Source organism: Lissotriton helveticus, chromosome 1_1 (genome assembly GCF_964261635.1).
Source record: "Lissotriton helveticus chromosome 1_1, aLisHel1.1, whole genome shotgun sequence".
Taxonomy (NCBI): Eukaryota; Metazoa; Chordata; class Amphibia; order Caudata; family Salamandridae; genus Lissotriton; species Lissotriton helveticus.
This window is the reverse complement of record NC_136057.1, coordinates 1097642018-1097668643: the sequence shown is the minus strand read 5'-3', so window position 1 is coordinate 1097668643 and position 26626 is coordinate 1097642018. Positions and strand designations below refer to the sequence as shown.

General features: G+C 44.1%; 1 protein-coding gene across 1 annotated transcript in view; it reads left to right on the top strand.

Annotated features, from left to right (window-relative positions):
• The window catches only part of TRHDE (thyrotropin releasing hormone degrading enzyme), a 2026389-nt gene that overhangs the window by 861252 nt on the left and 1138511 nt on the right, over window positions 1-26626 (top strand). The window contains exon 4 of the mRNA XM_078678167.1: window positions 10568-10722. Within this exon, the coding sequence (XP_078534293.1) occupies window positions 10568-10722 (155 nt within the window). The remainder of the gene's footprint in view (window positions 1-10567; window positions 10723-26626) is intronic.

The window sequence follows — 26626 nt, the reverse complement described above, 5'->3', positions numbered from 1 at the left end:
AACAAAATATAAGCTTTTATGTAAAGAATCCACAACACAAAAACATTTCACACATAAGCTACAATGCACTCACAGACTCTCAACCAGCCATATCCCCAACTTTAATATTTAAGCCTGCTACCTCTCGCTCCCTTGATGCCTAAACACCACAAAAAAAACACACTAAGAGAAGCACTCAGTTCCTTGAAACACTGCACATGTTGGCCAAATGGCATGCACACATTCTTCAATCCACTGCACTTCCAGGGATTAGCATGCTACCCATATGTGAAAACGCTTCCTGGTATGAAGTGCTACAAAATGCAACTACAATTCAATAAGTGATCACTTTTAATTTGCAGCTCTCTATTTAAAATGTATGGTACTTTGAGACCAAAATTGTAGATGCAGAATTACCACCATTACATAGAATGAATTCAGTGTCTCATATTGTCTACTGGTTAACCATATAACAGTCGCACAGCTACATAACATTAAATTCTTTGCACTTGCAAATGATCATACTTAGCCTGCACACACAGCACTTTATTTGAGAAGAGTGTTTTGTACTCAATGGTGTTTCCTTTGGAGGTTTTGCTGCGATATTTGTTGATGTAGAACAATCTGTTATCATGGTTTGTCAAGAACAAAGGGGGATGAGAGCAATGCGTGTAGATGTATGTCCTCGAAGATAGCTAGGAATCTGAAGTGTGCCATTGTGTGAGGAGAAAACCTCTGAGGGATAGCTACAGAGGGCCTCATTTATGAGAAGTGGAACATAGCTGCATGAAAGCATCAATGCAACACTTCTCAGTGTGTTCCCCTTGTAACACTTTAAAGTACTTAAAGTATGGCGGATCATGTCGCAAGGAGTTACAGATACGTTAGTTTAACTGATGTATCTGTAGTCGCCAACAGACGCAACTCCAGCAATGTGTCCTTTCACATGGGGCTTAACCCATGTGAAAGGGCCTGCGCCACCCTTACTCTGCCATGAGGCAGGCGTACAGTTTTGACACATTGGCGTCCTAGAAGTGGTGCAGTGAAATCTTATATATTTCACTGCGCCACTGTTACGACCCTTTCTAGCAGGGGAACGCCCATCATGCATATATTATACCAGAGGAAGTGACGCATCTGCCTGGACACGTCACTTCATAAATATGGTGCAAGGGGGAGCATATTTAACTCCGCTGCTGCATCACCAAATGTGATGCAACAGCGGCGCAAAAGTGATGCAGTGGCTCATAAATAAGCCCCTGTATACTTCACATTGTGTATGCCATTTGTTGCAAACCAGCCTTTGTTAATGAAGCATCACAAAAAGGAATTTTTTACTGCTGAAAGTAGAGTAATTAATTTAAATGTATGCCCATAACTGGCCTATGTGTTCAAGCTATAGCTAAATAAACTTTATGTGAAAACTCTGCTTACTTTTACAATGTAAGTGGAAAAATACATTGATTTTGTGATGTCTTCTGTCACTGCACCGCACAAATACTTTGATTGCAATTGAGAAAAGTGCATTAACAGCCTTGCTTCATTATTTTGTGATGTGATTTAAAAAAATAGTCTTCTTTGAAATGTGAGGCAGGTTACACACATTCTAGCAATTAGTGCTCTGGAAGTTGCATCTTCCTTTAACAGTGAAATATGACAAGGCAGGATACTCATTAGCTCAGGGGACACACTCCTATTTTAAATTCAATTTAGCTACAGGTCAGAATAGTACATCTAACTGCTTGTTATCCAAGAGCGTGAGCAATAACCTCCCAGCTTCATTCACATAATCATTCTGAAAAAAACATAGTGTCAAATTAATACAAAAACGGTAAGCTTCAGATTGATCTGTAAGGCAAAAACTTCTGCGGTTTACATTAATTATATGTTATTTGATGAAACGACAGTGAAAAGGGACAACCGGGTTCTGTAAACGTTGCCCTTCCATGGAATTAAATTAGAAAAACTGTTACTACAATGCAGTCATTACAGCGGAGTGCCTTTACAGCGCAGTCAGCGCCACAACTGTGTTGTTCTTACAAGTTCCATTACAATGCAAGTCATTACAACGACTTGCTTTAGGGAGTGCATGTTGGACTGGTGTTGAATTTTAAGTTCAACACATTCCCTACTGATACACCTACTGGAGTTTGAACGGTAATTTAAACTGTTCCAAAGTCCAGCACTTCCCTAAACAAATCGTTGTAATGACTTGCGGTGTAATGGAACTTGTGGTATTGACTGCGTTGTTAATTCATTGTTGTTTTGGCATGTGGGGTAACAGATGCTATTTGTTAAATGTCTCGGTGCCTATGTACTACAGATAATTTCACAGGTGGACTCTATGGATTGTTTGGCATTTACTAGTATCTAAGGTGTAATGTAAGCCTCATGTTGTTTGATTCTGTAAAGAGGTGGTCATATCTGAAACAGGGGAGGAACGTCATACTTTGCTCTCATATATTGTTTGTCCCACGATAAGCCCTTTGATCTACATACTGGGTTTGAATAGTGATTGATGAATTAAGGTACAATCACTGCTATTTGGGCCTATTAAGGGACAGATCATCCCTTGCACGTTAATGTTTTAGCCAAATACCTTTTTGAAGGGATATGTAGAACTGTGGGTCATCAGGACTTACTCCATATGTGTCTGTTTACAAGAAACATACTTGAAAAAGGTGATGTTTTGACGTCTGCTCCTCACTTAATTTCCCCTCTTTGATATTGATCAAATAATTCACTTTTTCCCTATATGTAAATGTAATATAATTAGGCTGGGCCTGGTATTCCATGTGCAGCTTTAAAGGCAGGCAAGCTCCATGCTTCTAAACCCAAAGAATATTTTCAAAATACATGGTTAAACCCAGTTTCTTGTTTAATGATATTGATTTTATGCTTATTTGCGCAAAAATCTTCTTCGTCAAGTTTCTGGCGTAGACTGGCCACATTCCAGGAACAGATGTTGAGTGAGGCTCCTGATCCCGTTGTTCTATGAGATGATACTGATGGCCCCACTGGGACCCATAATCAGGTTTAGGTGGCAGAAACCAAGACAACGGAAAGCCAAGCCCAGTCTTGTGTTTTATCACAGCGAACAGCACACCATGCACTCTTGATTGCCTATAATTCGACACCAATAGGGTTAGGTAGGTTGGAATACAGGTTCTCACTTGGTCTCGTGGCATGGCCTTTGAATCTGGGACTGCCTTGGAGCGGAATTGCTCTTTGTGCTTATGGGTCAGCATTTGCCTCGTTTATGCAGTAGACTGTGTATTACTCTGGGAGCTACTTTGACAGTCAGACACTTCTCTGTCCTTAGTATTTAATGCCAGGGGATATGCATATCCGCAAAATGTTACGACCTGAATTCCCCAATCTCTAAGTTTGTCTTTCAGTTGGTGGACTGTCTGCACAAGGATGCTAGAAACTAAGGGGACAAGAGTAGGCTCCTCCATGCATTGAGAGCCACTGGGGGGACAGATTCAATACAATTGGTGTCCGATGAAACAATCCTGCAAGGTAATGCAGGCCTCTTAATATTTCCCAAATGTTGCCCCGATTTAAAATACTGTGCCTTCCTCTAGATTTTATTTTGGCTAGAAAAGGATCTTGGCAATGCAGGTTTTATGTTAGTTAGGTTGAGAACTGTCCAGGCATTGCCTAGAACGACCTAGGGTGCCCAAAGAGATTGGAGTTTGGTTGTCACCTCAAAATTCCCCCTTCCTGTAGTTCCATGAAGACTATCTGCATCAACTTGCTATTTGTTGATGTACAACTTGAGTGCACGTTATATTGATGAATTATAGCCCGTGGGTAGTCCTTATTATTATTATCCAGCAGTGAGACGTTAGTGTCTTTGTTTATGCACGACTATGGAGGATTCAGCAGATTTGAACTCCCATTTGCATTCTGTCCTACCCCGTATGGAACTACGGGTTGTCCAGTTTGGATGGAAACAGTTGCTGCAAACTCTATTTGGAAAGCAGATGATCTACCTGTCTTTGGCTAATTAGCTCATTGACAAACTCCTTATCAGTTCATTGTACCTTGATGTACTCATGTTGCCCAATTGGTTATCCCACTTCTAAGGCCCTTTGGATTTCATTGCAGACCACAAAGTAACAATGCCTGACCTTGATGATCCAATGAATGACCTTATTAATTAATGAGTTTACAGCATCTGGGAAGTTTTGGTATCACAACCAGAAAGACACTGAGGAACTGGTATTAGAGACACCCTTATCTGCGTGAAAATATTCATGGGGGATACAAAGTTATTGGTGTTACAGGATGCTACTTTATTGATTCTCCTTGTAGCATTGTGTAGTGTTGTATGAACAGTACGCGCTTTAACGCACAGGATACTCATAGGTCCTAATATTAATTACATCCATGAACCTTACAACACCTGCATTTGAATCCAGATTACTATTTGTGCCAGGAACATTTGACACAGTTAATACTATTTTACCCTGTTATTGCCCCCTGTATTTCAACCCTTTTTGCTATTCTTATATTATACATTTTCCCCAACATGTCCTCCAGGTTTTTTACTGTCAGTCAAGTTGTTAATCAGTGAGAATACACTGCTCATGGGATGGCAATTCTTGTTCTTGCTGTGGGGCTATACATCTGTTGCTGTGAACTTTACCTGAATTGTGACTGAAGCATGGTTAAAAATAGAGATCGGGAGACACCATTACTTTATTTACAAAATAAAATGGGTAGGACGTGAGTGTAGCATTGAACGAAAGGGTGACTATCATCAGTGAGTGTAATTCTGGATGTAGACTGAGTATGAAGCTGGGTTAGAATAGGTTGTTACATGGTACAGGTTATGTCAGGGAGTTTCCCTCTCGTATGGCTGAAAGTTATGAAAACCCTTCAAGCACACCGGGGAGTTTAAAGATACATCAAGGCTGCCATGGTGTGGGATTTGTTTGGTATTAGATCAAAGAAGCTCAAAGTGCTAGCTGCGGTCCTGCAAACCATGGTCATTATAAACCGATAAAGATGCAATTATTTGTAACTAAGGGGTTTGTTCACAAACTGCAGATTTTAGTATATAAATGAGTACTACAGTAGTGCTAATCCCATGCTGAAAAATGCTATTCTCAAACCTACAGGCAGACACCTCCTCAACAGCCTCTCCTATGTTTTCTTTGCAGAGATCTCTGCCAACTTGACAGAGAGCTCCATACACTTAGATATATGTTTCAGTAATAAATGTAGGAGGGTCAAGGGGGAGTGGATGAAAAATGAAAAAGATTCCCTGCTAAATGGGAGTGGTTTAGGCAAATGTAAGGGTGGGTTTAAGAAGGGACATGCTAACACAAGCATGCATACACACAAGAGTAAGACCATTGCTACTCACAAACTACATTTATAAAGTTACCAAAGTCCTGAATATGTCAAAACGGGTGTGTATGTACTGAGCCCAGTCTCGAAGTAAGTCCAGCACCAGGCAACAGGACCAGTACTGTAATACTCCCATAGAAAAACAACAGAAGTAGGGAAATAAAATAGTGCCCCAAATGAACTTATATTAAAACAAAGAAATAATGTTGACATTAGATATAGGTAAAGATATGAAATAATTTATTATTTTTGTATTTAAAAGTTGATTAACTTAATGAAAACAATGAAATCAACTTTTATTAAAAAATATTGACAATAAACAGTTTATATATTTTACATAAGATGTATTTGATATTAAGTTTAAATACAAATGTTAATGTTGTTGGTAAAGTTTTATCATTGTTTAGTATGTTGCATAAATGTAATTAAATTTAGAACATATCAATCAAATTATAATATGTTTAAATTATTTAACACATTTCATTAGATGAATTAACATGCTGGAAAATTTAGCATTTTAGTAGTTCTAGGTTAAAAATACAGATTTAAAATTGTTTTACAATAAAATATTACATTTTCTTTAAAAAAACAACTTTAATAAATCTCCTTATACTTTCCTTAGTGAGATTTCTGTCTTAGTGACAGAGCTCTCCACCTATGTGTGCAAAGTTACAAGTAGTAACTTTATACTGGTAAATCATGTGGTAGGGGGCTTCACCCTGACTGATGGGATATAAACATGTAAGTCTTCACTTTGGTGTTCACTGGCACTCTGAAATTTCAGAAAAGTGTAGAGTTATACCTAGGTGTAATAGTAAATATGCACAAGTAAACAAATGCTCAAATTACTTACCATTAATTGCATTACTCTGAGTCCTCTTCTCTCACTTCTATTCATTACATCATTGACACAGCCAACAAATAAAAAAGACACAACCCCATTATTGGTTGGCATGGACTACCTGGAAGGGAGGGCAACTAATGAATAGAAACGAGGGAAGAGGGCACAGAGTAAGGTAATTACAGGTAAGTAATTGAAGCATTACCTTATCGTCCCCTCCCTCACTTCCCTTCATTACAGCATTGAGATTTACAAAGCCAAACAGGATAATCAAAAAGGTAATGCATAAACTTAGGTTTATTAACCAACAAAGAAAAAGTAATGAACCACTATTTAGAAGCCATAGCGGACACCACTTTAGACCCAAACACTTCAGACAGTTCAACCTCCCGAACAATCCTTTGATGAGCAGCAAAAGTTGATGGAAATGCCCAGGTAGCTGCCCTGCAGATCTCAACAATGGAAGCCCCTTGAATCTCAGCCCAGGAAGTAGGCATAGACCTCATAGCTCTACCTTGAACTACCAAAGGAGAAACCTAACCTGAAGCCTACAAAGGCCAGAGAAATCAATGTGTGAACACTCTGACTTAAAGAGGAAGGGGAAGGCTTCAACCTCTTATTCACAGAACCAAAATTAACAACCAGGGATTCAGAAATCCTAAGAGAAGCCACCCTCTCCAAATATATCAGATGAGCCCTCCTGACATCCACCTAACTCAATTGTATTTCATCCTCAGAAGTAGGCGACTCAAAAATGGAGGGCAGAATCAACTCCTGGTTCCAATGAAATTGGGAATCCACTTTAGGATGAAAGGAGAGGATGGGCCTTAAAATAATTCTGTCATCAAAATCCGAAAAAAGGATGCTTGAAAGGCAAAGCGTCCAGTTCACCCAAATGCCTAGAGGAAGAAAAAGACAACAAAAAGAACATCTTAAGGGGCAGTGGCCTGAGATCAATAGAGACCAGTGGCTCAAATGGAGGAGCCATCAATACCTCCAAAACCAATGAGAGATCCTAAGAAGGGAAGTGTCTATTGGGAGAAGGAAGAACATTCTTCAAGCCTTTGAACAGACTAACCACTAAACCATCTGGATCAGACAGATTGTTCCAAGTACTATGACATTTTAATTGCAGCCAATTGAAGTTTATGGGTGGCAGCCTTCAAACCCAAAGAAGTCCCATCCTGTAGAAATATCATCATCTCAAATAAGTCAGATGAAGTTGGGTCCAAACCCATACTCTGACACAACTTACTGTAAGAACACATTTTCCTCTAGAAGTGGCTGGAAGATCCACCTCTGAAACTCCCTAGCCCTACTAGAGCCTTTGACCTTGGGCTTAGCCTTGTCCTCTAGTACCCCGGCCACTGCAGCTTGAATCATTGCTTGGATCTCCGCTGGAGAGAGCAGAGCTGTAGGTTCACCTGAACCCCTTGGCCTGCTCGGCTGAGCAGGAATAGGCTCATTCTTCTAAGAAGAAGATAAAACATGACTTTGCTTGGTTGCTTGCTTCCCCATCATCATAACAATAATGGTAAAGAAACAGGCTACCTCCATTAAATAGAGAGAAATAATCACACAAGAAACTAATCCTGATCAATGTAATATTATCACATGTCATCTGCACCAATAAGATTGGCTGTATACACAACCAATCCCCAAAGCATACAATTGCAACAAAAACTATGAAAATTTACCTCCTATGATGCCCTTACTTTAAGGTGAGCAAACCACAGCAGAGGAGACTTGCCTTCCCCATGTCACTGCTGTTTGTTCCAGCTGGCCTCCAACCCAGAAGCCAAGCTCCAGCCACTGCAAACTGGAAAAACTCATACCCCCAGCTCGCATAACAACGCACCAGCTAGGAGCACACCACGTCTCCCAACAGAGCGTCCAGACTGAAAAGCTAATCGGGCCAGCACCACAGTGTCTGATCAGATGAACACAACAGAAATCCTGAAAAATGCCCAATAAAAACAAGAAAACCATCCACCACGTCTATCCAGTAAGACAAAATAAAAACAAAGGGAGGGAGGGGTATTTTTTAATTGGTGATTCTAATGAAAAGGTATGGGTTTCTGGTGAGGAAGGACTGCCTCAATGCTGTAATGAAGGGAAGCAAGGGACGGAATTTTGAGGTAATATACATATGCAAATTTACCCCTTTGTACCCTGTCCCTTCAGGGCACTAAGGCAGCAAGATGGAATATTCTGTGAATTTTATTTCAAACTTTGGTATTCTTGGTTCTGAATCAATAGGGGCCATATTACAGATAAGGTGAGCTGTCCTACTCTGTGCTGCAGTTCATGCAGTTCACACTTAATTGTGCGCACCGAACACAGACAGTAACATTTGTGCCATTTTATAGAAGAGGCCCTGTTCCCAGTGCAGGTACAAACTCGCACCTGCTCCTGGCATAGCACATTAGTGAAATGTGTGTGAAGCCTCTGGTCCCCCTTTTTACATTGTTGATAATGATCTAGCCAGCAGGTCTAGTAAAACCCCAAGCCAATGAGGAAAGATTGTGCCATTGCACATTTAGTGCTGGCGAGATCTGTATTACAGATAGGGGCTGCTCAAGCATCTGTGGCCTCTCCTGTTATAAAAGCCATGACTCTCCCTACAAGGCCAATGGAAGCCTCCGCTCTGATGAGTTGTATCCAGCATTGGTACCAAGGATCAAGAAGGCCAAAAGCGGCGGCCGCCGTTTCTCATATAGTGCCTCAAAACTATGGAACAGCTTGCCGCTGCATCTGCGGAGGGAATCGAACCATTTAGCATTCCGGAAACAACTAAAGATGAGGCTCTTTACTTAGACATCCGAGCCTACTCTAGTCCCCGCTACAGGCTGGGATGCTCCAGAGTAGCCATGGGCTGTACAAAAACCATTTTCATTTAATTTCATTTCAGGAATATCGCAGTGCACCAAGGGAGCTATACGTGGGAGAGCACACTCAATACACCCATTGGGCACTTCCTATAATACAATGCACAAGTGTTGTCCCAAAAAACTGATATATATTGCTACAGTATATTTCTTTAGGGAGTGGCCTGATAGGTTGAAGACAAAAATAATAGCTCTCATATGATCTGTTGGTCACTTTTTTACCCAATTGCATCACAAGGAGCATCATTGTAGGGAATTATACGTGCATTACTAATGAAAGAGGGTACCTTTCAATACTTCATTATCAATCTATCTTTTCCAAGGTTATCTTGTGTCTCACCTTTCGAACCGGCTCTTATACGATAATTATGTTCAAACACCACCTTTGTGTGCTACCATCACACCGTAGTCTTGCATACAGATCACGTGATGCTCTCGGACCCCTGTCTCCCCAGTCACTCTGCACCCCTTACGTCTGTAATTGTTGCACCTGTCTACAGCACCGGAATGCCGTATGGGCATCGTTTGACGCTCTATGTAACCTCACGTATACATTGTTTGTTAAAGTATTACATATTTTTATTTTTCAATGTACATGCAGCTGTCAGCCAGGGAATTAAATTATTGTTTTACTGATTTCGCAACACACGAGGGAGTGTTTTGAACGTAACCAAATCACTAGTAAATGCGAATACTAGATATTGGGTTGTCCTGTCTCTTAGACACCTGTAGAATGATCTGTAATTTGCATGCTACTCTAAAAGGGGATTCAAATTTGTGGAACACTAACATGGTATTTCTGTACAGTTTGAGTGACATACTGCATACATTTCAATGTTAAGTATATTGCAATACGTTTCACCTTACAGAAAGCAAAAAGACAAAAATACAAAAGGTTAAAGGGTTGATAATGGTTTTCATTAATGGTTGAAAGTCAATATGAAATAACATATGACTTGCAACTAACATTTTATAGAAATTAGCGGTCCTTCTAAGAATAATCTTTCAAGGGAGGCAATATGTATATGCTCTGGCAACGAGGGTTGTTATTAAAGACAGCAAACATAAAAGAACAAGCTAGCACCTGCTGCTCGCATGCAGCAACATTCTGTTTCCGGTTACCCTTTTATGTCGATCTTGCAAAGGTTTTTCTTCTGAATCTTTCCTACGTGTTTTGAACGCTTTGGGATCACTGTGAACTTCACGAAGGTTTCCAAAGTTTGTTGAAGCCAAATTCTAGAAACATTTTTTTATAGAGAGAGAACTAAGGAAATCCAATATAAGAAACGTTTTTCTTTATTCAAATTGTCTCAGTGTTGGGTGAAATTTGGGAAAGAAGACAAAATCTGCACCCTTTGCAAACTGTGAAGTCTGCTAATTTTTAGCAAATTTGAGAGCAACTTTTGAACTTTGCCCACTTGTAATATACATTGTTTTTCTGGAGAAGAGATATGGAAAGCTTAATACTTTCTAAATGTTGTGTTTTTTTCCTCTTTAGATTTACTTGCTGTGCCAAAACATCCATATGCTGCTATGGAAAACTGGGGCTTGAGCGTGTTTGTGGAGCAAAGGATCCTGCTTGATCCTAGTGTTTCTTCCATTTCTTACTTGCTTGACGTCACGATGGTCATTGTGCATGAAATTTGTCACCAGGTAAGAAACCCACTATTTCTGACTATTGCGCTCACCTCTCTCTGGCTATTGTCCTAAAATAGTACGTGAAATTGCAACTGTATGAAAGTATGAGAAATTAGCTGTTTCATAATACCTGTAAAACAACACATCTAAGGCGTCATATGCCCTGTGCAGCTAGAGTGACACAATACGGCAGTTCATTAAACAGTGTGCAGGTGCATACATGCGTAAATCAATACACAGTACAAACCAAAAAGCAAACCTTGGAGGAGCAGAGTTCCCCGCTGCGAGCTTAGCCCAGGCCATGATTGAATGACCACCCGCCAACACCCAAGGGGTACTGGGCAGTCAATACTCCTCAAGCCTGCTTTCCTTTCATCCAATTATAAAGGCTCTGGCTGCAGACAAAGTAGAGTGATAGCACTGGAAAATGATTTATTGCAACCCTGGCAGACCCTGCCTAGCCTTCGTGTACTTGTCACATTTTCCTTTGGCTGAAATAATCTTGACATCCCCCTGTTCCAAAACACAACACATAAGGTTTTATGTTCACATTGTTTTTTATTTTCCATCTGTCACTTCTCGGGGGCGATATAATTCTCTTTTGCATGGTTTTAAAGTTGATAAAACTTGTATTTGATGAGCTTGCTGACGATATTAAAATGCACGCATTTCGCTGTCCTTGTATTAATCAGCTCAAAGTAATGCAGCTTAAATCTTACTTGTTCCTAAGCCGTCAGCGTAAACACTATTTCATCAACTTGACAATTACACTAGCCCCTGGCGAAATTTCAATGTTGCAGTGTAATTTTGGAAATTTTGCATTATGCTTGTTATACGAATTTCCTGATATTATGCCATTAGGCCACATTGCGTAAAAATGCTAAATTATAATGCAGGAACATGGGAACAGTACAAATAACCAGAATATGGACTGCTCTTGAACGTGACACTTGTGTTTTTGGTGATAAGTTTTTTAGTACCAAATGCGTCCTTACATCAAAAATAGATTCCAGGATGCATGCTGTGCTAAAATAGAGTGAGGAATGCTGGATTTGCATTTCGTGCAATCACGTGTAATTTTGCATAATTTCCCCAAAATTTTGTGCAATTATGCAAAAGTAAATTACACTAATTTCACACACTCCTGACTATATAGGATTGTACTTCACGGTACTTCATGAGCATTACAGAAGTCTAATCAAATACATTTACTCTCTCAATTCTTACTCTGTCACATTAGGTTATTAAACTCTGTATTATCTATGGATGAATGAAAAACTAAAAAACTGTTGAACAGTACCATTGGCATGAACAGATCTCTGGTCACTTGAAACAAGCATTGGCAAAGGCAATAGTTTTGACATTGGTGTTTGCAAAACTTTACTGCTGGGAAAACTGCTAGGCCCACGTCAGTCCCAAAAAAACAACATTGACTACAAGCAAAATATATTTTTGGATCACAGTAATCATTGCAGTATCCCCTGGCAGTAAAGAGAACCGCTTTGTGTGTAAATGTACTCCTTGTGGAAGGGCAGATTGCTGTCACAGTGAAACTAGCCAATGGTTGAACTCGGCTACCCACTGTCCCTTGATATTTGCTTCAATAGATGGAAGAAGAATGTGAGTGACATTATAACAGACCAATGAAGAGGGCTGGCTGACTGAAAGATCCTTTATATGAATATATTATAATAATAATTTAAGTAAAATCAAAAAAAGTCTTTAATAACATGCTAACTACAGACCTAAAATAGTTTTAAAAAATGACTAATTGAAAGATCGTACAGAAATGGTGGTCAATGACCACCCAACACAAATGACTATCAGCCTGGTACTAGTTTTGCACAAATGTCGGCTAGAAGATTTGGAACGTGTAACTTTCTTTTGGTGATTTGTTTCTTCCCAATGCCTCTTAAGCACCTAGTTTTTTCCACTGTCTAACCACTTGCAATTAATAAAGCTCTCTCAAATTCAGTCCACACACCCGCTCACATACCCTTAGAGCCACTCATACACCCACACCAACTCCCAAAACCACACAGCCAGTCACATGCGTACTGACACACGCCCCACATACTCAATTACACGCCTGCTTACACAACCATTCACACACCCAGCTTACAGGGACATCATACATGGGAAATAGCATTAGACACCCGCAGAAATCTACTGCAAAAACCATAAGTTACAGGGGCATTATAATTAGGAAATAGCATTAAAAAATCATAGAAATAAACTGAGAAAACCAAAGGTTACAGGGACATTATAGTTAGGTTCAGATTTTACACACACAAAACCACAAATGTGACAGATATCCCATCCGCCGTTTTACAAGAGCCATAGGATATAATTGACTTGTAATATGGTGGACGGGATATTTGTCACGTTTGTGATGGAGTAATCTGGTCTGCCAAACTTTAAATCAGGCCCTTAGGGATCTCATTATTGAGTGCTTAGTTGTACACGTAACTGTGGACCCTGGCAAAACATCTTAACACCAACCATCTTAGATATTGAAGGGTTTTTTCTTCAGTGACATAGAGAACAGTATCTATAGCAAAGGTTTTAGGCACATCTGCAATTCAGTGTTGTATTATATGAATCATCTAGAATTTCTGCAATTTTTAGGTCATAAATCTAATGAATGAAGCTTGTTTATTTTAGCCCCTGCATTGCAAGGCTATTACCTTCTCTAGGTTTCTTAATCGTCATAGGATTTATTGTCCATTGCTTTATAACTGAATAGTTTTGAGGCATGACGTCTCAAATAACAGCTTGAATCAACAAAGTGTTGTAATAACAGAGAATACAGGCTTGACTAGTAGTGCTAAAATGACAGTGCTGCACCCCAAATTAGTAATTGTGAATTGGAGTATGGGGAAAAGGAGTTAGATAGTGACGATCTAGTGTTTGTTCAGGAATGCACAAAATGGATCAGAGAGGTTCACATGCCGAGCGAGAAAGCTTTGGACTGATGTTTCTATGTAGAGTGAAACACACCAGAAATAAAGTCCTAGCTACACCACAAACTGAGGAGGACCTGTGGTTTAAGGAAACAAAGTATTATAGTTTTGCACCGGAGGCAATAAGGAGGAGGTGAAGCCTACATGTGTTTAAGAAGTTCCTTTCTTGTGAATAAGAGCAAACTTTCTTCTAATGGTGAAGAAACAAGTTACCTATGTTAAAATCTGGATTGTGGCGTAAACATTATCGGCGCCATCTTGTCCTTTTTCAGATCCATACGTGCGCGTAAGCAGCAACCATTTTGATTGCCATGGCCTCTCTGCCCACTCCCGATAGCCAGCGTGTCTCTCTCCCCCTCACTCCCCAGCCTCGCAAGCATCCCCGACAGCCCCCGGTCTCTCCTGCTTGGGTCATAAACGCACCTCCAGCGCGACCCTGTCTCCGAGCCACATCCCGTGCTGAACCCCCCTCACTCTTTCATCTCATTCATAGAACAGGCCCTTTTGATAACCTCTTCCTCCCTGCCCGATTGTCCGGCCTGACCCCAGGCCATCAACTAGCTCAACAGATGCAGTTTATTGCCCCCTACAGTAGGACCTCGCCCCACATCAAAGGAGCGGGGATTAATCAATGCCTTCACACCCCTAGATCCGACCGATCGCCCACATTCCTGTTCCCAGCGGAATGTCCAGCTGCGCGATAGCCATCATGCTGAGATTTGGGTGGGGACCTCTACTGTAGAGATGTGTGAGAACGGGCCTGAACCGGGGATTCCAAAGATGCCTTTGTGAACTTCAAAGCAATACCACGGATGTCATAAATGTAATAAAACCATAAACCTGTGTATAAGAGGCCAGGCCTCAGAGATGCGGTTAGAGCACCTCGAGAAGATACTCTGTTGTCTGATTTGACGTGTTCTGCTCCGTCGGAATAAACTCCTGTTTCCTGCCTTCCAGTCTCCAGCGCCTGCCTCTTTATTTGGTAACCGTGAGTTGGGTGAGAGGCGGCTAACGCCGGGCAAACCTTGAAAAGGGGTAATCGACCTGATCTGCCTGACCCTTTTTCCTCAATTGGCGTCCCAAACATGGGGCCCATCAGCGACACGTGGATCCAGTGGGAGAGGTCCTGACGACGGAGTGAACGACTGCAACGATCGGGAAGTGCACCTGCCCGATAGACCCTCGTCTGGCAGCCGATCATCCGAACTTCACGGGTACCGAGCAGACCTCTCTCGAGTGATCTACGGTCCTGACTGGGAACCATCAGGAGTGCCACGACAGAAGATAGAGGACGATCGGGCGCTGGAATCGGAAGACAGGAAACTGTCCATGCGGTCCGGGTAAGGTCGTGTAACACGACAAACTGTGAAATATTTGATTGATTGATTGGAAAATACTAGTATTACTCTCCGAATTGTTGGTTCTCTTGGAGATTCTCTGTCTGCAAACGGAGAGGAATAGAAAGTATTCTCTCTTCCTTTGCAGCTAGTGAAGGGTAGGTAACGCAGGCTTTTGCCCCCGTTGTAATCCGTCGTGCCTATCTTTCTCCCCCACTGATTGATTGTTTGCCCGAACATTGTTTGTTCGAGGATTGTTTTCTCGAGAATTCTCTGTCTGTAAACGGGGAAGGATAAAAGTATCCTGTCCTCCTTTGCAGATAGTGAAGAATAGGTAACGCAGGCCTTTGCCCCCGTTGTAACCCGTCGTGCCTATTTCTTTCTCGCCACTGATTGTTTGATTGAACGGACATTAATTGTTCGATATTGGTTCTTTGGAGGTATTCTCTGCTTACAAATAACATGGAATAGAGATATTCTGTCTAGTCTTTGTAAGCAGTGAAAGGATAGGTAGTGCAGACTTTTGTCCCCATTGTAACCCGTCATGCCTATCTTCTCCCCATTGTTCAGTAGTTGGTTCAGCCCGGACCGCTTATTGGAGGTGGATCATCCGGCTCCTCTGGAGGGCACCCCTAATAAGGATATGTTTTTAAAGTATGGACTAGTCACCGTAGCTTATAGTAAGTTATGGCATAAATATACTAAAAAGGATCGAGAAAGTCAGTGGCCACTGATAGGATCCTTCGATGATGCAAAAATAAGCGTGCTGGAAACAGCCCTTTGTAACAATAAAACAACGCCCACTATGCTTGATAGTTTCGGCATGTGGCGCAAGGAGACGGAACAACGAAAGAAAAGAAACGAAGTCAGACTAGAGAAAGAATTGCGAAAAGCAGCTCATTTAGCCGCGAGCAAGTTGAAAGAAGAGATAAAGGAAAGAGAGGGAGCTAGACTGAAGCAAGAATCCGAGACATCGAGCCAATGTCCCGTTAGAACACCCTCTACGCTTTACCCTGAGCTACCTTCGAAGCAGCGAGCGAACGATGATCTACTGCTAGGTCCCCCGATCATCTACATGCCCCCTCCATACGCCCCTTCCCAACCTCTAGTGCAACGCACGCAACCCCCTAGCACAGATGAGAGCAGTGCCAGAGCCTCGGTCCTCAAGGCCTCCGCGCCGGCCGAGCCCCTTGTACTCAGCGCAGCGCAAGCAGCAGCATTAGATGAGCCCGAAACTGAGAAGAAAGACTCTGCTAGGCTCCATCGATTGAGTAAGGATGAACGAGCAGGGATTGATAAGATCGCAAAGACGCTAGTAGAACGGAAAGAAAACGAAGATTACGTGACAGATATATGCAATACATATGCTGATAACCACAAACGACACTTTGTTGCACGTTTCTGTTACCACACCCTTAACGCCTATGAAGACCGGTATCGTAACAAAGGTCCTGAAAGCCTAACGGCTCTGTATAGAAAAGTCGACATTGGAGAGCAGGGCGAGGGTGATGTGACGGACCTCTTCTCTCGCACGCTTGAAGTCTTTCGCCACCTCACTGAACAAAGATTAGAGGCCGACACCACGACCCCTGTAGCGACTGAACCTCAACCCGAGAGAACTGACACCATGATGCCAATAAGAGAAGCGGCACCTTATTGGGTCCCCTCACGAGGACAGGGAACACAACACGATATTAACCACCAAGATGCGAAAGGGAGGGTAGTGTACAACTGGGTCTACCAACCCTGGGATCGGCAAGACATCCTGACTTTTCCGAAAGTCCTTGCCTGATCTATGAAAGAACCCCACTGCCTTCTACACAGAATTAGGTACCGCCTTGGGTTCGACGATTATGACCCTAGCGGACATACTACGAACGGCAAAAGAACGAGAACGATAGGGCGACTGAGAAAAAGAAAAAGGACTTGAAAGAACGAGTGATGATTGCTCAATTGCAAGGAGTGACGACAGGAAGGGAACAGTATAGAGGAAACTACCAGTCGAATGCTCCTAGAAATCCACCCCCTAGAGACCGCACACCCGCACCCGGCGCTCCACGAACAGACCTCGATGAGAACCAGTGTGCGTTTTGCAAAGGATATGGGCATTGGAAGTCCCAGTGCCCGGTCCTGCTAGAAATGTACAAAAATAGGGACGCAAAAGACGTAGCGGGTGGGCTGAAAAATAGAGGACAGGGACGAGGGCACGCAAACGACGCCAGCAATAACAGATCAGGCAGACCGAACACTTTTGACCACCCCCGACAGAACCAATGCCAGCAGACTGACTGTGACGATGCCCGCGACTTCGCATAGGATTGCCTAGGGCAAGGGAGGGATCCAGTCGAGCTCTATGTTGACCAGCAAGGTCCTTATGTCACCGCTAAGGTCCTAGGTACGAAGTCTCCATTTCTGGTAGACACTGGCGTGACACGTAGTGCGTTATCTAAACGACTGGTTCCAAGGGCACCCTTGTCTGGCTCACGCATAACATCAATAGGCTTTGATGGAACGCCCTCCACTAACCCCTTATCCGCACCGGTTTCCTTCGACTTGGACAGTAACCCCACTGACACGACGTTTCTGCTTTCCTCCAACACCCCCGATGCCATTATGGGACTTGACTTACTGAAGCATTTCCGAGCTACTATCAGGTGTTCACAGGACGGAGTTCGAGTCATTCTGTATGATAACCCGACTTTGCTCAGACCTCATCCCGCTCGACACATGTTCTCCATCTCTGACGCTGACGCATCCTTACTTGACTCTCTACCTCTGTATCTGTGGGCTAAAACTGACGCTGACGTAGGACGAATGATGATCGACCCCGTGCACATAACTGCTCGCCAAGACGCGATACTCCCAAAACTCCCACAGTATCGGATATCGCCCGAAGGTGAGAAGGCGTTGGTAATGATAATCCAGTCCCTGGTAGAGGAAGTAGTCAGCAATATTTGCAACAGCCCTATCCTACCCATTGTGAAGAAGCAGGGCGAGGGAGATGAGAAAGCGTACCGCTTCATCATCGACCTTCGAGAGGTCAACAAGGTAGTTGTACCTCAGTACCCCGTAGTCTCAGATATCGCCACCATTCTGACCCTGATTCCATCCACAGCCACCACCTTCACTGTAATAGACCTCAAGAACGCTTTCTTCTCCATCCCCATCCACCCAGACAGCCGCTACATTTTCGGCTTCACGTTAAAATCCCGCTCATATAGATTTTGTAGAGCTCCCCAAGGTTACACAGAAAGTCCCAGCATCTATAGCCAGGACCTCAAGAGACAGCTGGACGCCGTTCAGCTACCGGAGGGAGTGGTGTTGATACAGTCCGTCGATGACATCCTTTTGGCGGCCGACACCACTCCACTTGCAGTCACAGCCACCATCCAACTCTTGCACTTCCTTGCGGAAAATGGACACAAGGTCTCCAAGAGAAAGTTGCAATTCTGCCAACCCCAGGTCACCTACCTAGGCCACCTCTTGTCCAAAGACGGGAGAAAGCTTACACCCGATCGAATTCAGGCCATTCTAGAAACCCCTGTCCCAAAGACCCAGAAACAAGTCCGCTCCCTGGTAGGCCTCACCTCCTTCTGCCGGCAGTGGTTGCCAAATGTCAGCCTCATTGTAAAGCCACTACTTTCCCTGCTAGCCAAAGATGTCCCCTTCCCACTCCCTTGGACCCCCGAATGCCAATCTTCCTTCAAAGAACTTCGAGACGCCCTTTGTTCTGCACCAGTCCTAGGAACCCCTGATTACACCAAGCCCTTCTCTCTCTACACTCACGAAAGGGAGGGGTGCGCTTTGTCTGTCCTGACTCAAACTATTGGCCCCAAGCAACGACCCTGTGCCTATTTCTCTGCCACCCTTGACCCCGTAGCGAGAGCCTTGCCTGCCTGCCTTCGAGCTGTAGCTGCCGCTGCTGTCTCTATCCGACAAAGTGAGGGGATCGTACTATCGAATTCCCTCACGGTATTAGTGCCCCATGCTGTTGACACCCTCCTGAACCAGACTAAGACGCAACACCTGACTAGCGCACGACTGACTGGATACGAACTGACTCTGCTTGCACCCCACATCACGCTGAAAAGATGCACCACACTGAACCCAGCCACCTTGTTGCCTCTGCCCGAAAACGACCCAAATGTCCCCCCTATACATGACTGTGTGACCCTCACAGACGAACAGACTAGGAGTAGAGTTGACCTCCGAGACACCGCCTTCACAGACCCTGATGGAGAGCTATGGGTAGACGGCTCTTGCATCAAACTCTCCGACGGCACCACCTCAGCTGCCTATGCAGTAACGACAGCCCGAACAGTAATTGAGACAGCCCGCATCACACAACGATCCGCACAGGCGGCAGAACTGATTGCCCTCACACGAGCATTTATTATAGCGACAGGGACCACGGCAAACATTTACACGGACAGCCAGTACGCCTTCGGAGTGGTTCACCATTTTGGACTCTTGTGGAGAGAAAGGGGATTCCTGACGTCCCACGGCACGCCCATCCTCCACGGAGATCTAGTCTCCGCCCTGATTGAAGCAGTTCTCCTCCCCAAACGATTAGCCGTAATCAAATGCCAGGCACACAGGAAGGTGACAGACTTAGTCGGACAGGGAAACGCACTGGCCGACATCACTGCCCGAACCACAGCTGAGAATAGGACGACGACACGCATGTATGTGACCAGGTCACAAGCAGAAAAATTGACTGACGCTAGGGAAACGATTAGGGACATCCAGTTGGCCAGCACACCTCACGAACTGACTGAGTGGGCACGGGTAGGCTTAAAAGACGATGAAGGCAGCTGGCGGACAAAAGACACAAACAAATGGTTGCTGCCTGACTCGTGCCTGATTCCCATACTGACTATGGCACACTCCCCCGCACACATAGGATCTGCCCCCATGATCGAACTCATCTCCAAGGTCTGGCACAATGACAAAATCCCCGACTCAGCCAGACGCCTGGTCCAGCAATGCCTTATCTGCCAGCAACACAACCCTGGGAAAGGAACTGTGGTACCCCGGGGAGGGTTTGGGGTCCCCGACCATCCCTTTGAGGTCCTCCAGATGGACTACATCCAACTAGAAAGATGCCAAAGCCTGAAGTATGTATTAGTCATTGTGTGTGCCTTCAGCAAATGGGTAGAAGCCTATCCAACCCGTGATAACACTGCCATGACCACTGCCAAGGTACTACTGAAAGAGTTTTTCCCTCGCTACGGTCTTTGTCGAATTCTATGGAGCGACAACGGCCCCCACTTCATAGCTGAAGTTATCCAACTAATCTTGAAAGGGTTCGGTGTAAAACAGAGGTTTCATGCAGTCTTTTACCCCCAATCTGCTGGCTTAGTTGAGCGACACAACGCCACACTGAAACTAAAACTGTCGAAGATAGTGGCCACCACAGGACTTAAATGGCCATATGCCCTCCCACTGGCATTGCTATCGATGCGCTCCACTCCCACTAAGCACCATTTGACCCCCTACGAGGTTGTATTTGGGAGACCGATGAACCTCTGGACCGCCCCTAAACCGACCTCCATTCACGACGTCCCGGATGTCCTACTGTCTGATTACTTGTGCAAATTGACTAAAACGTTGTCTGTCATTCATCAGCAGGTGCAGCAGGCCATCCCCGATGCTTCCAGGGGTCCGGGTCACGATATCCAACCGGGGGATTATGTGCTGATCCGAAATTTCCAACGGGCGAAGAGTCTGGTACCCCGGTGGACGGGCCCCTGGCAAGTACTGATCACCACCCGGACAGCTCTTCGAGTGGAGGGGAAACGACACTGGCTGCACGCACACCACTGTAAGAAGGTCTCCTCGACCCTGGCCACGACAGAAAACGTCAGCACCCAAGAAGAGCTCCTGAACAAAGACCGGCCATCACTGAACTGTTATCCTGATACCGAGGCACTCGAACTTGCAAAATTCTCTGATCCCACTGTGCCATCCAGGGAAGGGTATTTCCTGCGTCGAAAGGAGGGAGCTTCGGCTAAGTAGCCACGGACTAAGTTGAATCTCAGAATGGTAGCCTAAACACAACCAAGGGTTACCCGGAGAGAAGCAAAACGAAGTCTGCGGTTCTGCCCACTACCGAGCACCTCGAAGATGATGGAAGCGCCAGATAAGAAGATGATGGAAGCGCCAGATAAGAAGATGATGGAAGCAACCGGAAATACCCACTACAGGAACCCAAAGACTGACAATATGCACAAATCAAAGACAATTGCCCTTTTCATTGTCCTCCTCTTTTGCCTCCTCCTCATGACTTCCTTCTGGATCGTGGAAGAGAGCGCACCCGCTCATCAGATATTGCTGACCACTGCACAGCCAACCACTATAAAAGAGCATCACCTGATCTCCCTTTCACCTCAGCTCCGAGAAAGGCGTAAGGAGTTCTGGAACAATTCCTTCGTGCAACTGTTGCACCAACACAACCTTGCCGCCAACGCCACCAACTGCTGGATCTGCGGGTTGCTCCCACATGCCACCGGACACTCCATCCCTTTCATCCCTTCCCCTTTCTCAGTTCATGGCTCCTGCCTTGCCTGGTTGATCCTCTTGCAAGAGAGCTACAAGGACAACGCCACTTCTGGTCAAATAGTGTCACACTTTTACCATGGGTTCTGGCTGAACAAAACCGGGAGGACATCTGCTCCCTTTTGTCCTTTGACCTCTGGTTCCTCCTTCCATATGGACATCCCTGCCAAGGAACGAGTTGAAATGCAGGTGTTCCATAATCCAGCCAGACCCACCTTCTCCTACCTATGGAAACGAACTGCTGCCACTCTGACTGTGGCTCTGTCTGTTATCAATGTCATGGGCCTCGTATGCCTCGAAGGCCTGGGAACACAGCTAGTGGGTCACAGTTCCTGCCACATCACCAGAACATTGGACTCAATTGATCCCCCCTCATTTGTTGCTTCTCCGAATATGTACTTTGTTTGTGGCACCAAAGCTTACACTTGGCTTCCAAAAAGTTGGGGGGGTACTTGCTACATCGCCTTCGTTCTCCCTCCAACGTACGTGGCCCCAGCAAACCATCACCGGCAGAAGCGCGCAAGAGACATTGAACAAGCCGACTCCACCGGAGCACAGTTCCTCGATGCAGTGAAGGGACTTGTTCCTCTGTGGGGCCCAATGGCAAACAGCCGCGCCATCCGACACCTGACCCAGGCAGTAGAAACGACCATGAACATCACGGCTGGCATCCTCACTAACAATATGGCCGAGCTTCAGGCAGTCCGCCTGGTGGCTCTTCAGAACCGCCTTGTTCTAGATGTGGTTCTAGCTGACCGTGGAGGAGCATGCCGCATCATCGGATCCAGCTGTTGCACCTACGTGCCAGATAACTCGCCCTCAGTCTACAAAGCAATCGAGCACCTCCACAGACTTTCCTCAGAGGTTCACCAGGAGCAAGAAGGATGGTCGCTTGGGAGCTGGTTTTGGGGTACTTTGAAGGACTGGGGATGGAGGTTGTTTACATTTATATTGATACCGGTCGTGGTACTATGTGGGTGTTGCTTAGGTATTCAATGCTTGCCACCTTTGTGTTCACTCATTGCTAACTGCATGTGCCCTAAGACTCCGAATTTCGAAGATGAACGTATGAACGCTTTGTATGATATCGAAATACGTAATATAATGGGGATAGACATAAATTGACAAGCTGGCTAGATATGTTGAAAAGGGAGGACTGTTAAAATCTGGATTGTGGCGTAAACATTATCGGCGCCATCTTGTCCTTTTTCAGATCCATACGTGCGCGTAAGCAGCAACCATTTTGATTGCCATGGCCTCTCTGCCCACTCCCGATAGCCAGCGTGTCTCTCTCCCCCTCACTCCCCAGCCTCGCAAGCATCCCCGACAGCCCCCAGTCTCTCCTGCTTGGGTCATAAACGCACCTCCAGCGCGACCCTGTCTCCGAGCCACATCCCGTGCTGAACCCCCCTCACTCTTTCATCTCATTCATAGAACAGGCCCTTTTGATAACCTCTTCCTCCCTGCCCGATTGTCCGGCCTGACCCCAGGCCATCAACTAGCTCAACAGATGCAGTTTATTGCCCCCTACAGTAGGACCTCGCCCCACATCAAAGGAGCGGGGATTAATCAATGCCTTCACACCCCTAGATCCGACCGATCGCCCACATTCCTGTTCCCAGCGGAATGTCCAGCTGCGCGATAGCCATCATGCTGAGATTTGGGTGGGGACCTCTACTGTAGAGATGTGTGAGAACGGGCCTGAACCGGGGATTCCAAAGATGCCTTTGTGAACTTCAAAGCAATACCACGGATGTCATAAATGTAATAAAACCATAAACCTGTGTATAAGAGGCCAGGCCTCAGAGATGCGGTTAGAGCACCTCGAGAAGATACTCTGTTGTCTGATTTGACGTGTTCTGCTCCGTCGGAATAAACTCCTGTTTCCTGCCTTCCAGTCTCCAGCGCCTGCCTCTTTATTTGGTAACCGTGAGTTGGGTGAGAGGCGGCTAACGCCGGGCAAACCTTGAAAAGGGGTAATCGACCTGATCTGCCTGACCCTTTTTCCTCACCTATAAAAGAAACATAATACATTTTCTGATATCGCATTAAGGTGGAGTTCCAGCATAATAGGGGAATTTGAGAAAGATGCTTAATGAGGGATGATGGAGAGTGGGCATAAAAGAAGTAACTCTGTTTGCCTCTGTGTACAATATGCCTACAATTGCTTGATACTTTTCTATATCAAGCAGAAACCGTCTATTTAATATACGTTAAATGACTCTATGGTCTAATATGTGTGACTGAAAAGAGTTTTTTATGGCAGTAATACATACCTGTGGACATGCTTAAAGTGATCTAATTTTTATTATTACAATACGCCACAACCTGGGGTTTGGGGCCAAGAACAATTGCACCTATCCTTAGTGACTCCTTTATCTATGAGTTGGGTGCAACGGACCAGAGATTCAAAAACCCCTAAATCTCCTAAGACACTTGCATCTTATTTATACAAACACCATATATTGGTCCAGCACTCCTAAAAATCGTTATGGATCAAATAACAAAAATCATTTCATACATTTACACAATATATTCAATAAGAATTCAGTGGAGTTGTTCGTTGAGTATTCTTTTATTTATTCCATGACATTTTCTTCCAATAAGACAGATAGTAGCCAACGCGTTTCGTCCTTCACAAACTTCTTCAGGGCGAAAGATATAGTTTGCAGTGTTCTTTGACAAATTTATTTAGAGTCCTCTTGGTTGGATCCAATTTGATACCAGGCTATCATTAATATTCTTTTATATTTCTTATTTGTCAGTCACAAAGAAGGTGGTATCAAACTATATTTTTCGCCTTGAAGAAGTCCGTGAAGGACGAAACGCGTTGGCTACGATCTGTCTTATTGGAAGAAAATTTCATGGAATAAATAAAAGAATACTCAACGAACAACTCCACTGAATTCTTATTGAATATATTGTGTAAATGTCAGAAATGATTTTTGTTATTTGAGCCATAATGATTTTTAGGAGTGCTGGACCAATATATGTTGTTTGATCTAATTTTTATGCTCTGCTTTCTAAATAAGCTGCAGCTTCCCTTAAATGTTGTATTAGGTGGACTCGCAGTGAGACTTGAGCATTTTGACTGACTCTGCCTTTCATTTTATGCTTCGATTTAGCATCTGGGGCTGATGCATCAAAGGGTTTTTCCCTATTCTGTGTCTGTATCTTTGGAGCAATGCGTTTGTACATAAGGCATTTTAAATATTTGGCAACATTATTTATTGAGGCTCAAATTTGATATTGCTTCCATGTCTAATGCCTGAAAACACTAGGTATCCCATATGCCATATTCATCAACAAATGCTTGAGCGATGTCTAAAGTCAACAAACCCTTCTACCTAGTGACCTGAGATTTTCGTGGGCCAAGATGCATTTTAAATGACAGTAAATTCAAATTCCCTTCAACTAACATGGAGGGGGCACAGGTGGGGGGTGAATTCTGGTAATGTCGGCCATGAATCAAGCATGCAAAAAGTGTGAGGAAGAATGCCTGCAATACATTTAACCACTGCCAATCGCTCTTGGCAACATTTCAACCCATTGTTGTTTTGCACCTAGGCCACCTCAATTTGGACCCAGCCATATGTAAATCAGTTGTGATCCTGCTAAAGTGGGAACAGTCCTAAACCAAATTTCCAGGCCAGGTCCTTCTTGACTGGGGATCTTCAGTTGGGTGTAGCCTGTCTCCTTTGGCAAAGTGAGCCTGGGGCCCATGGTTGGACATACCCTAGGCACTTAAGACATTACATCAAACACACAAAAGATGGTGGGAAGAATGCTAGCAATAAGTCTAACCTCTGGCGATCGCTCTGGGTAGCATTCTACCCATTGTTCTTTTGCTCACCATGTCACCTCAGTTAGGATCCAGTCATATGCAAATCAGTCTTGAGTCTTGCTCCAATAGTCCAACATGAGCTGCCAAGCTAAGTCCTCCTGAAAGCTGAACACAACCAACCCAAGACTGGTTTTGTCCTGATTTCACCATGTAAACCATAACTCACACCCAGAAGTATCTTGACAGAGGAAAATGTGATTTTTATTTTCCTTTAAATTTAGCACTGAATGTCAGAGGCTTGGGTCTCAAGTTAAGTGAGCGGACCCAAAGACTCTGAATAATTGGTAGCAAAAGAAATTTGTCTTTTGCAAATGCCATTTCAGGACACTGGGCTCAAATAAATTGAGAATAAACCAAAAGCAAAGGAAAAGCACCATGATGGCTCACTTTCCCTACTGTTGCACTCTCTGGAGTTGGAATAGTAATTTTTATCCCTACGCTATACAACGCTTTCCCTACTGTGTCACTCTCTGGAGTGCGAATAGTAATTTTTACCCCTATGCTATCCAACACTTTCCCTACTGCTGCACTCTCTGGAGTGGGAATAGTAATTTTTGCCCCTACGCTATCCAACGCTTTCCCTACTGCTGCACTCTCTGGAGTGGGAATAATAATTTTTATCCCTACGCTATCCAACGCTTTCCCTACTGTTGCACTCTCTGGAGTGGGAATAGTAATTTTTACCCCTAAGCTATCCAGTGCTTTCCCTAATGTTGCACTCTCTGGAGTGGGAATAGTAATTTTTACCCCTACGGTATCCAACGCTTTCCCTACTGTTGCACTCACTGGAGTGGTAGCGTAGGGGTAAAAATGACTATTCCCACTCCAGAGAGTGCAACAGTAGGGAAAGCGTTGGATAGCGTAGGGGTAAAAATTACTATTCCCACTCCAGAGAGTGCAACAGTAGGGAAAGCATTGGATAGTGTAGGAGTAAAAATTACTATTCCCACTCCAAAGAGTGCAACAGTAGGGAAAGCGTTGGATAGCGTAGGGGTAAAAATTACTATTCCAACTCCAGAGAGTGCAACAGTAGGGAAAGCGCTGGATAGCGTAGGGGTAAAAATTACTATTCCCACTCCAGAGAGTGCAACAGTAGGGAAAGCGTTGGATAGCGTAGGGGTAAAAATTACTATTCCCACTCCAGAGAGTGCAACAGTAGGGAAAGTGTTGGATAGCGTAGGTGTAAAAATTACTATTCCCACTCCAGAGAGTGCAAC